The sequence below is a fragment of the Cornus florida genome, unplaced genomic scaffold, assembly GCF_030987335.1.
Source record: "Cornus florida cultivar Cherokee Brave unplaced genomic scaffold, ASM3098733v1 CherokeeBrave_3.0.0_Hap2_Chr11, whole genome shotgun sequence".
Classification (NCBI taxonomy): domain Eukaryota; kingdom Viridiplantae; phylum Streptophyta; class Magnoliopsida; order Cornales; family Cornaceae; genus Cornus; species Cornus florida.
In genome coordinates this window covers 67,089,513-67,101,662 of record NW_026775581.1, presented here as the reverse complement: position 1 = coordinate 67,101,662, position 12,150 = coordinate 67,089,513, and the positions used below count along the sequence as shown (strand labels likewise).

Genomic DNA, 12,150 nt, shown 5'->3' with positions numbered 1-12,150 from the left:
TGATGAGTGTTGTTGCATTAAATGTATGTCCTTTCAAAAGTGTCGCAAGTGAAAACAACTAATGTGATTATGACTTATAGTTGAGGAACGTGAATTTATCATATTCTTAACTAAGCCTATAGGCTAGAGGAACATCGGTCCTGAGGCCCTCTGGTCAGTCTATAACGCTCCTATGGACCTCGAGTACCTTCTTGTGAGTTTTGTTGTCGAGACATATAATAACACTTGAGTCTAGTTCCACCTGTATGAAGTACGCCATATGGACACTGGGCTCAAGCCTAATAGAAAATATAGGGATGTGTCATGTTGATTCGTGGGTTCCATTCCAAGTTAAGCTATAATTTGAAAAAGTTGAGTATTTTAAGTAACTATTGTTTGTTTTTAGTTTTTTTTTTTTTTTTTTTATTTAAAAATAATTATAGTCGCTACTGTATAAATTGTTATTATCAAATAAGGTAACCTCCTATTAAAAAAAATTATAAAATTAATAATAATAATAATATTTTAAAAATATTGTTATCAAATAAATTAATTGTAAAACCTACCAAGTTTAGAATTCTATTTTGATTATAATTCAACTTCCGTTTCAATTTTAATTCCAAATTTTAAAAGAATTGGATTCCAAATAAAGGGTAAGAGGACACTTGCTTTAAAAGAAAAAGGAAAGAGAAGAGAATCCCAGTTACAATCGGAAGGAGCATTCTGAGCTTTTCGTCTCTATATATGTCTGTCTAGTGCCCTCACAGAAAGCTAACTGACTCTAAACCCAGTTAGAATCCGAAGGGACATTCTCAAGCGAACCGACTCTGATAACAATGGCGGATCCTAACTCATCCGCCCCAGACAATATTCAGTGTTCTTCATCGTATGTTTTTTCATCCTTTAGAGCCCTCAATTACTGAATTTCTTTGTGTTCTTATCTTAACGTATTTGTTTCCTGGTGAGTTTTGAACTTTTTTGTTTGTTGGACACCCTAATCTTGCTTTTATATGTATTGAGTTCGAAGTGAACAATGATTTTGACTCTACATGGTAATTGTAGAAGAGATCAAATTTTGAAGTTTATGGGATAATTAACAAGGGAAAATTTGAATTTCTGGGCTTGGAATTTATTTCAATTTAGGTGAGTTCATATGTGTGTACACATGCATGATAGTAACAGTTTGGACTCTCTATTGGGTTGCGCAATTTTGAACACTATAAATTTTTATGAACGAATTTGAATGATCTTTTTGGTGTTTCTGGACCCATGATGGGTTTTGACTTTTGATCGCAAAACAAAACTTTGATTTAGATTGTTGTACATCGAGTGGACTTTGAAATTAGGCTGCATGCTTCAGAATTGAATACTGAAACCAGCAAAGCACATACATCTCTTTTTAGTTTCACTATCAACAATCAAAGCCTATCAAGCTTTAGAGAGTTGTGATAGAAGTGGGGAATAATCTACACTAGATAGGTGGAAGACTTTTTGAGAAGGGTAAAACTTTTTTGGGGGCAATTTTATAATTATGCAAAACATGTATACAAAATTATAACTCCCTTTGTCCCCTAGACTCATGGCTCCATCACTGGTTGTCAACGAGGTGGGTGCACGTCTTGGGTACATAGCTCGAGCTGACATTGACCTAATTATTTCAAGACAATCTTTTCCATGTTGATATTATGAAAACATAATGGCTCCTTCATTGTATGAGTTCAATTTGCATAAATTATTAATTACTATGGGTTCTCATTCTTATATGATTTTCCAATGTATCGAAATTATCTAGTTGTTGGATTCCATTTATATTGAAACAATTAATCTTTTATATTAGGAAAAGTAATAAGAGAGATTATTCCACTGCTATTTTGGAACGCAAGAAGTCCCCCAACCGTCTTATTGTCGACGAAGCCATAAATGATGATAATTCTGTGGTTTCCATGCACCCTACTAAAATGGAAGCACTTCAGCTCTTTCGAGGAGATACAGTTTTGATCAAGGTGATTTTCCTCTTCTGTTTTTCCTATTCAAGGTTGGATTTGCTTTTGAGAGTTTACAAAGAATCTGTTGTGATACAGGGGAAGAAACGAAAAGATACAGTATGCATTGCTATTGCCGATGAAGAATGTGAAGAACCCAAAATTAGAATGAACAAAGTTGTTAGAGCTAACCTCAGGGTACGCCTTGGAGATGTTGTGTCTGTCCACCAATGTCCTGATGTGAAGTACGGAAAGCGGGTTCACATTCTTCCTATTGATGACTCAGTTGAAGGTCTTACAGGCAACTTGTTTGATGTATACCTGAAGCGTAAGTCTACACTGACCTTTTTTTTGGTCATTATTGTGTTTTCTCATTCTCACTCTGTATTATGTTATCTAATTCATCTCTGATTTTGTTTGATTATTTCTTCTTGATACAACAGCATATTTCTTGGAATCTTACCGACCTGTGAGAAAGGGTGACCTTTTCATGGTTAGAGGTGGAATGCGCAGTGTGGAATTCAAAGTAGTTGAGACAGATCCCGGTGAATATTGTGTTGTTGCACCAGATACAGAGATCTTTTGCGGAGGAGAACCCATCAAGCGCGAGGATGAGGAGAGATTGAATGAAATTGGCTATGATGATGTAGGTGGTGTAAGGAAGCAAATGGCTCAGATCCGTGAGCTAGTAGAACTTCCTCTAAGGCACCCACAGCTTTTCAAGTCAATTGGTGTGAAGCCCCCAAAAGGCATCTTGCTTTATGGGCCACCTGGGTCTGGAAAAACTCTGATTGCTAGAGCTGTAGCTAATGAGACTGGTGCCTTTTTCTTCTTAATAAATGGGCCTGAAATAATGTCAAAGTTGGCTGGTGAGAGTGAAAGCAACTTGAGGAAGGCATTTGAGGAAGCTGAGAAGAATGCCCCATCTATTATCTTTATTGATGAGATAGACTCCATTGCTCCAAAAAGGGAAAAGACACACGGTGAAGTGGAGAGGCGTATAGTATCCCAACTCCTGACCTTGATGGATGGCCTCAAGGCACGAGCTCATGTGATTGTCATGGGGGCTACAAACAGGCCCAACAGTATTGACCCTGCTCTGAGGAGATTTGGTAGATTTGATCGAGAGATTGACATTGGTGTACCAGATGAAGTGGGGAGATTGGAAGTTCTTCGGATCCATACAAAAAATATGAAACTTGCTGAAGATGTAAGATTCGATCTACTGCTTTCACATTTACTTCTGCACTACTATCGATACTTGAACCAATATGATCGTTTTTTTTATTGATACTGCTTTACAGGTTGATCTTGAAAGAGTTTCGAAAGATACGCATGGTTATGTTGGTGCAGATCTTGCTGCTCTTTGCACAGAAGGTGCTCTTCAATGCATCAGGGAGAAAATGGATGTGATTGATTTAGAGGATGAGACAATTGATGCTGAAATATTGAATTCCATGGCTGTGACTAATGAGCACTTCCAAACTGCATTGGGGGCTTCGAATCCGTCAGCCTTGCGTGAAACAGTAAGGCTTTATGATCATCTGTGTCTGATTTTAATTTGAAAATATATGTTTTGAGTGCCATTTGTTTTTAGGGAAATTAGTCTGGTAGAATATATGGAATATATATTTAGTAACTGTCTAAGATTGACAATATAATAATAACACTTCCAAAACAAGGGATTGTCCAAAATAATAGTTTTTGATATTTAGGATCAATAATACAAAAGGACAAACAGATAGATTATAATATAATTAGTAGCGGTACCAGGCCCCTACTTCCCAAAGGGAGGTAAGGGGTTCGAACCTCAGTGGAGGCATGTGTGTGTGAGTACCAACTAGGAAAAAAACAAAACAAAATGGGGACATGCTACTGTTGTTTTAAGTGATAAAAGAATATCAAATAAATTTAAAGGACAATTTTATAGGACAAGTATTGGGTCGGCTATCTTATATGGAGCAGAGCTGTTGAGCTTTTAAAAAAGAAATAAGAATAAAGCGTTCATGTAGCTGAAATGAGTGCACCTATTAGTGATAGAATAAGAGAAAGTAGAGTTGGATGATATGGATTGATACAATGAATGCCTATAAATGCACCAGTAAGAAGAGTAAGAATAACTCTCATACAAGATGAGAGATAGAGAGATCAAGTGAAACTAACACAATATTATCCACACAAATTTTTTATTTTTTTTATTATTTTTATTTTTTTGGGTATGCTCCCCTTTTGAGCCACCTTTCATTGAAATTTTATTCATTAATTTTTTTATTACAAATTATGTTTTTAAAAAAATTAAATAAATGGCTTATTATAGAAAAGAGTGAAAAAAGATAATTGATGCGTCCAATCCATTCATATGAGATATAGGCAAGGATGATGAGGATGAGTTTGGCAGAACATATATATTTTTCTGAGCAAGACTCGTTTGCACGCAATGACAGTTTCTTTTCTTTGAGATGTTAAGTTTTCCTTTGCATAAATGGATTATATAGTTCTTATGAAATTGAGAATTGGTTATTGGCTACTAGGAGTTGTTTCAAATGTTTCCTTGCTGATGTTGGATAGTCGCATGAATATAACAAACATGGCTTATCTTGGTTGCAGGTTGTGGAGGTTCCTAATGTCAACTGGGAGGATATTGGTGGATTGGAAAATGTTAAGAGAGAGCTTCAAGAGGTATAGTTTAAATTTTTTTTATACCATGAACTATTTTTTTTCCCCTGAATTATACTACTGAATATATTATTTTGTAAATTCTCAGTTTTCATTTACTTGTCTTTCTCTCTCTCAACTTTAGTTGACTAGATTTTCATTTGTGGTTTTGTTAACTATTTTGCCCATGATGTATGTGATAACATGACAAATTTGTGACTGCCGGCAGACTGTCCAATATCCGGTCGAGCATCCAGAGAAGTTTGAAAAATTTGGCATGTCACCTTCTAAAGGAGTTCTCTTTTATGGACCTCCTGGCTGTGGCAAAACTCTCCTTGCCAAAGCAATTGCTAATGAATGTCAAGCCAACTTCATAAGTGTCAAAGGACCTGAGTTGCTGACAATGTGGTTCGGAGAAAGTGAGGCCAACGTTCGAGAGATATTTGACAAGGCACGTCAGTCGGCTCCATGTGTACTTTTCTTTGATGAGCTTGATTCCATTGCCACTCAGGTACCAAATTCTAAGCCTTTCTCGATAAGTTAATCTTTTGGTTACATGAACCGCATCAGAGGTTGTATGCTCAATTGCTCATTGACTGATATAGAGCTGTGATTTTTCACTTAATTCTTGTTGCATCACATTGATTTACTTCAAATTATTAATCTCAATCCTGCTCAACCCTGTCCCAATCTCAGCGCGGCAACTCGAGAGGAGATGGAGGGGGTGCTGCAGATAGAGTTTTAAACCAACTATTGACAGAAATGGACGGGATGAATGCGAAGAAAACAGTTTTCATCATAGGGGCAACAAATAGGCCAGATATTATTGATTCGGCATTGCTGAGGCCTGGACGTCTTGATCAGTTGATTTACATCCCACTACCGGATGAACCTTCCCGTCTTCAGATCTTCAAAGCATGTTTGCGCAAATCTCCAATCTCCAAGGATGTTGACCTGTCAGCTCTTGCACGGTACACACATGGATTTAGTGGTGCAGATATAACTGAAATTTCTCAGCGTGCCTGCAAATATGCCATCAGAGAAGATATTGAGAAGGTAAAACAAATTTTCTTTAACTTGATGTACCTTAGTTGCATTAGCTTGCATATGTCAAAATATATTTATTATTTTGAAGCAATAAAATTAGAGGTAATGAATATAGCCGGTCTAATAACACAATTCGCAAGCTGTTGGCATGACATCTACAAGGGGGAGGTGGGGTTAGCCAGTCAGTCAAGGTTCAAATTTTGTCGCCTTCAATTAAGAATTGGCAGATAGGAATGTGAAGAGACAGGCCCTCAGTTGATTGGTCAAGGTCGTTTATGTTAGTCATGCCCTCCTTTTTCTTTATTTATTAAATTTCAAAATGTCAACATAGAAGTTTGTAACTGACCCACAGCACAAAGCCAGTTGCTTTGTGCACAGGAAGTCAACAGCATTCGAGAGAATGGATATCTTCCAGGTTCATGATTATTTGTGAAATTGTGATTTAATCCCTATTTGAAAACTCGCCCACTTTGTCCCTATGGGGAACCCTTCACCTTCTAAAGATGCACTGCCCGCGTTACAGGGGCGACCTTTGCATAAATTTTTTTTTCTCCATATCTGCATTTGAGTTTTAGGAACAATACTTTGTTTTTTCTGCCCCCACTTTTTGGTTTTGCCCCTTTTATATATACTGATGTTAACACCTTGGGGATGGCAGGATATTGAACGACAGAGAAAGAAGATGGAGAACCCTGAAGCAATGGAAGAAGATGATATCGATGATGTCCCGGAGATTAGGGCAGCTCACTTTGAGGAGTCGATGAAATATGCCCGACGAAGTGTCAGTGATGCGGACATCAGGAAGTACCAACGTTTTGCTCAAACTTTACAGCAATCTCGTGGCATTGGATCTGAGTTTCGGTTCTCAGATCATGCTGCAAGGACAGTTGGAACTGCAGACCCCTTTGCTTCTGCGCCTGGTGCTGACGATGATGAAGACCTGTACAACTGAACTGAAGCCAACGCAATCTAGAGCTTTAGCAGTAGATGTGTAGCAGCAACTTCTTTGACAGTAGGGAGCGATATCATAAGTTTGTAATACTGAGGTAGAGAGGTCTCGTCAAGATGGTATTTTGACCAATCAAATTTTGCAATAGTTACTTTTAATGGATAAATCTCAACACATGGTTCAATTCTACTAGAATATTTCTGTGGTAGGAGTGGGATGTTTCTTTCATCAATTTTCAGTTTGTAGGTCATCTGTTAAATGGGACTTGTTTCTTTTTTATTTGCATTGGCATTGGTAGTCCTTTGTTTTAAGTTTTAACCATGCAATGATTAGTTGGGTCACAATCTAGATCCTTTGAGATAATGTCATTTGCATTATTTATGGTCACTTGGTGATGAGTTTGGCTCTCTATTGAGAAAAACTTAAATGCTTCTGGTGATAGCATAACATTGGCACGCAATGATAGGACCTATCAAAATAGATGCATATTCTTATTTATGTGGCCGTGTTTAATTAGTATGTGTTATTATGTTAATTAGTAGTGTTATTATATCATCACTATGCCATGAGCATTCAAGTTTTTCTCCTAGTGCGAGACATGGGACTTTTTCACACGTAAAAGGCTTTTTTTCATTCATTGGTCTCTAGGGTAGAATGAACCAAGGACACTCGTAATACTAGTTTTATTATTTGTGGTGTATATATATGGGGCATATTTTGGGCCCAATTATGAAATAGATATTTAGGGTGCCCATGCACTGTGCTAATTACAGTTGTCCATAATGGGCACGTGCCGGCGCGTGTTGTGCACGTACGATTTTGATTAGCCTAGTACACGACTGACTAGGCACACCGAATTTTTACTCTCAATTATGAAAATTTTAAATTAGACATTAAATTAGATGGCAGTTTAGGAAATTAAGATAAGAGTAAAGGCCGTTTTGTCTTTGTCATCTCAAATCAGATTGATCACATACATTAACTTGCTTATTTAGCCGTGATAGGACTCATCGAACAAAATACACTTTTTCTTATATGACAAAGATATAATTGGTTGATGACATAAATGATATATAATTGGTTGATGACATAAATGATATGGTATTACCCGTACAAAATCTTTCTCCTCACAAAGAAAAATCAACATAAAACTATGTTTAATAAGCATGAAATCAATGCAAAGTGACAGTCTTAACTCAAATTTGATCATATGAAGATGATGTGGAACTCTACATTATCAATGGTTAAATTTGTTAAAATGAAAAGGCAAGAGGGGATGTTTTGCTAATTATGGTCTCTTTATTGTCAAGTGGTTGCAGCAATCTGCTAGGACTAGTACTAGATTATTCTGGTCACAAGTGGATATTAATTTGTAATTAAACATATAAATAATAATTATATATATATGTATATATTATATACACATGACTACACTACAACTATATAGAACAAACATTGTGAATTACAGGTTGATGTAATCTTCTGCAGACCAAAGCACGAGTCTGCCTCCAAAGCTTTTGTGCTTCAGATTCATCATTTGCTAGGGCTGAGCAGTGACTTTCATTACAGTCTGCAAAGTACTTCCCACTCATTCCTTCTATTTCTGGGCTTAGACCCACATAGCATGTGGTTGATGCACCCTGAGAACACAACACAAATTTAATTTCATGCATGCATCAAACAAAAGTACATTCAGAGTAGAGTAGAGTACTCTGTCTCTCTCTGTGTTACATTACATGAGAAATATATATATATATATATATATATATATATATATATATATGTTCTTTAGTAATAGAATGAAACAAACAAGCATGTGTGGACAAACCTGTGATGTTGATTTCAGCAACTTGGATGCAATGAAAAACAGAGAATCTGAAATATATAACAGTCGCTTTAGTTTTCTTTTATTGGTTAATGAACCATACTATGACTTTTGTCCCTTATAAATATAGATCTCAATTAAACCATACTCGTATTTAATGTTATGTTTGAAAGTACCGAATTGACTGCTTGAATTAAAAATTAGAAAAAATTTAGTTAAAACGTTAAACTAAATTTTTTTTGATTTCAAATCCAAGTTGTCCGTGCTTCCAAACATAACATAAGAATAGATAAGCCTTCCAAGTTCCGATAATGTTGTAGGCCTAACAGCCCTAACTTATCGGCTAAAATATCAATTTTCCTGATTAATTTGTCTAAAAAAATGTGAAATTCATCAAAAGCAGAGGAAATAGAGTTTATATATATATATAATATATATACATGCCTGTGATAAGGCCTTTGTGATCTCTGATAATACCAGTCTTCACAACTCCAGGGTGCACTGCATTGATAATTACTCTTGCATTTCTTGCCTGCAGTTAGAATATTCCAATAATTAAACACTTCTCATTCACTCACTATTAATTAATATATTATTTCTAATTTCATCATATGTCAAAATTTGGTGGCCTACTTGGTTCTGTTTTTCATCAGAGTCCTCTGAAAGTTAAAAACAGTTGGAAATTTTATTTGGTTGACAAATTTCCATTCAAAAAAAAAAAAAAACCCTTATTTCATGGGACAACAATTATTAATAATTTGTATAATTTTGAATATTCTTAAAATGAAACCAAATTAAGTCCTAATATACTTTTTTTATTTTATTATGTACGTGTGTGTATATATATATATATATATATTATAATAAATGACTAAATATGAACTTGGATTGAAAAGAAGAAATTAAAAGGGGAATGCTCTCTACCTTGAGCTGTCTTGCCAGTTCCTTGACATGCAATATGTTAGCCAATTTTGATTGTGCATATGCGTGAGTGCCATTATAACTGCATTAATCAGTAGATGAGATAGTAATTAGTAACTGTTTTAATTTGCTTTAAGAGATTATCTAAGACTCTGCACACACAAACACACACACACACACACACACACATATATATATATGAAGAATGTATGGAAATGTGTTATGAGAAGTGAAAGAATGATATGTTTACTTCTTTGGGTTGAGCATTTGGTTGAAACAGAAACCATCTCTTTTCACCCAGCTGTGGATTACAGAAGAAACATTGATTATTCTTCCTTCAATGCCGGTTTTCGCCGCGGTCTCCACCATTTTCTCCAACAGCATTTCTGTTAGTAGAAAAGGACCTAACAAACAGATAGAAGAAAACACAAAACAAAATTAAATTAACATCATGATTAACTATTCATGCTAAACTGTGTGCATCTGACTACTTCCAATGACTTATGACTATGGACACGACCTAAACTCATTGGATTCATCAACAGAGTAACACTTTTTAATTAGGTCACAGCCCAGTCCATAGATCATTGGTGCAGCCCAAAATTTAAGGAGGGTTCCGTCTAATTAATTTGACTATTTGAACCACATGAATGAACCTTTAATTAGGTGGGGCCTCTTGAATCATTTAATCTAATGAGTGCAAAATTGGGAATTTACCTAAGTAATTAGTAGCAAAAGTCATCTCAATTTTTTCCTCAGAGAACTCCATCTTTTGTGAGAATTTCCCAGCATTGTTTCTGCACAGTCATTTTGTATCCATCAGAAAAAACTCCAAAACACACACACACACAAACACAAACACACAATACACACACTCACATGAGGATATTAAGGGGCAGTCCTAGAGATAAGAAGTCAGAACAAAATCTCTTGATAGAAGCAAATGAGCTTAGATCAATCTCCAGCAACAAAATCTGAGCCTGTGGACTCTCCTTCTGTATAGCCTCCTTTACCTGAGCAGCCTTCTTTAGGTCCCTCGCCGGAATTACGATCCTCACACCTCTCTTTGCTAGTACTCTTGCTGTTTCAGCCCCAATCCCTGACGTCGCGCCTTGTAACATACAAAATTTAAAATTAATTTAAAATTTTAGAAAGCAAAATTAATACCATGCATTGTCTGATCTTTATATAACATACCATAATATAACATGTATCATGTGTTGTTTGAAAGTTAAATATGTATCATATAGATATTAAATACCCTGATGAAGCTTTGAGTATTAATTAAGATGACATACATAATTAATTATAAGTACTTACTACTGTCCATAAAGCAATAATCTAGTGTGTGTGTGTATATATGAACCAATGAGAGATAACTATTCAAAAGAGACAAAACTGTATCTTGCTAAAATCAAAAGGTGCCACTAACAAAAATACAATATATTGATATATATATATATATATATATTTATTTACTGATTGGAGGAGAATAATAGTACATATACATCATATATGTGTGTGGTCTGCAGTACTTTATCATCAACAAGTACTCTATCTTCAGAGAAGATCTATACTCTGGATTTTTCAAAACCTTATTGGCTGGCTAGCTTAACCATCAAGCTGCAAAAAGTATTCCAAATTTGAAGACAAGTTCATCAAAATATATGTGTGTGTGTGTGTATATATATATATATATATATATATAAAGGAAAAATAAAAAAGGTGACCAAAGTAAAGGAGAGATGGCAAAGTACCAACCCTGTTCTTATATTTGTTGAAGAAAAATAGAGATCAAGAAAAAATTAAGCAACTCTCATATGTTGAACACTTTCAACACATGCATATGTGTATGTGTGTGTGTGTATATATTGCTTCAGCAATATAAAACAAATGATGGATTGAGATGTCATATATATAGGGAAAACTATCTAAAAATAAAAAGGAAAAGATAGGGAAAAAAAAAGTATTAACAATATTCTTCCATGAATTGTCAAAGCCAAAAAAAGAAAAAGAAATTGTTAATTATATATCTGAAATTCAAAATATATTACCATGCTTTGTTCAAGACATATACATATATATATACATGCATCACCCTGACACACCATTAAACTTCCAAAATCATTGCCTAATATATCCACCACCCATTATCATTAAAGCATTCTAAGAAGCAGAAAGAATATATGTACAAAATTAAACTTTTTTTTGGGTACAATTAACCTTATACATATATATATATGTATATATATATATATATATATATATATATATATATATAACTTTTTATATAGGGATGGAAGGGGAAAAAAATAATGTAGTATAATGCATTAACATGATGGTTTATATATTTTGTGATGATCTGAGACTAACCAGTGACAATTGCAGTAAGATTTTGAGAAGAGATTAAGCAAGAACAATCTTCAGCAACTTGCTCAGCTGTTGTTCTTGATCCATAACCACTTGGGCCTGCAAGACCTGCTAGGTATCTCAGTGTTTCCTTCATGTGGCCAGATACAATTTTTTTAGAGCAACCACACGCAACTGCATTGAAAAATATGGTACAAAAACACACACCCACATACATATATATATATATATATATATATATATGAGGCATGTGTATATAATAGCTTTTTTTAATATAGTCCATTGACCAAGCTAAGGATTGGAGGAGGCAACCAATCATATCACTGACTTTTTCAACAGTGTCTGACTTTTTCAGAAGCTTCAGTTTCACCTAAGGGAAGTGATTGGTTGAGACCACCAACCTTAGGTGTTCCTTTCACTAG

At 35.1% G+C, this 12,150-nt stretch overlaps 2 protein-coding genes across 2 annotated transcripts; one reads left to right on the top strand and one right to left on the bottom strand.

Annotated features, from left to right (window-relative positions):
* Window positions 1–648: 648 nt before the first annotated feature.
* Window positions 649–6,975, top strand: LOC132284410 (cell division control protein 48 homolog E-like). The gene is made up of 9 exons (XM_059786528.1): window positions 649–865; window positions 1,817–1,982; window positions 2,061–2,289; window positions 2,405–3,171; window positions 3,266–3,487; window positions 4,569–4,640; window positions 4,846–5,127; window positions 5,313–5,672; window positions 6,322–6,975. Exons 1-9 carry the CDS (start codon window positions 816–818, stop codon window positions 6,613–6,615), a joined length of 2,442 nt encoding a protein of 813 aa, XP_059642511.1. The 5' UTR covers window positions 649–815; the 3' UTR covers window positions 6,616–6,975.
* An 867-nt stretch (window positions 6,976–7,842) lies between these two features.
* Window positions 7,843–11,927, bottom strand: LOC132286001 (short-chain dehydrogenase TIC 32 B, chloroplastic). The gene is made up of 8 exons (XM_059788253.1): window positions 11,732–11,927; window positions 10,238–10,469; window positions 10,076–10,155; window positions 9,609–9,762; window positions 9,362–9,440; window positions 8,882–8,969; window positions 8,441–8,487; window positions 7,843–8,252 (listed from the first exon to the last, which is right to left on the bottom strand). The coding sequence occupies exons 1-8, from the start codon at window positions 11,862–11,864 to the stop codon at window positions 8,052–8,054; spliced, it is 1,014 nt and encodes a 337-aa protein (XP_059644236.1). The 5' UTR covers window positions 11,865–11,927; the 3' UTR covers window positions 7,843–8,051.
* Window positions 11,928–12,150: the final 223 nt, after the last annotated feature.

What these genes read in the sequence shown, in the direction of transcription:
- LOC132286001 (XM_059788253.1), bottom strand. Translation starts at nt 11,864, where the DNA reads ATGAAGGAAACACTGAGATACCTAGCAGGTCTTGCAGGCCCAAGTGGT. An exon ending in TCACAAAGGCCTTATCACAG is followed by an intron (nt 8,488 to 8,881) that starts GCATGTATATAT and finishes TATATATTTCAG; the next exon opens with ATTCTCTGTTTTTCATTGCA. An exon ending in TGCTGAAATCAACATCACAG is followed by an intron (nt 8,253 to 8,440) that starts GTTTGTCCACAC and finishes TTGTGTTCTCAG; the next exon opens with GGTGCATCAACCACATGCTA.
- LOC132284410 (XM_059786528.1), top strand. Translation starts at nt 816, where the DNA reads ATGGCGGATCCTAACTCATCCGCCCCAGACAATATTCAGTGTTCTTCA. An exon ending in GAGATACAGTTTTGATCAAG is followed by an intron (nt 1,983 to 2,060) that starts GTGATTTTCCTC and finishes GTTGTGATACAG; the next exon opens with GGGAAGAAACGAAAAGATAC. An exon ending in ATATGAAACTTGCTGAAGAT is followed by an intron (nt 3,172 to 3,265) that starts GTAAGATTCGAT and finishes ACTGCTTTACAG; the next exon opens with GTTGATCTTGAAAGAGTTTC.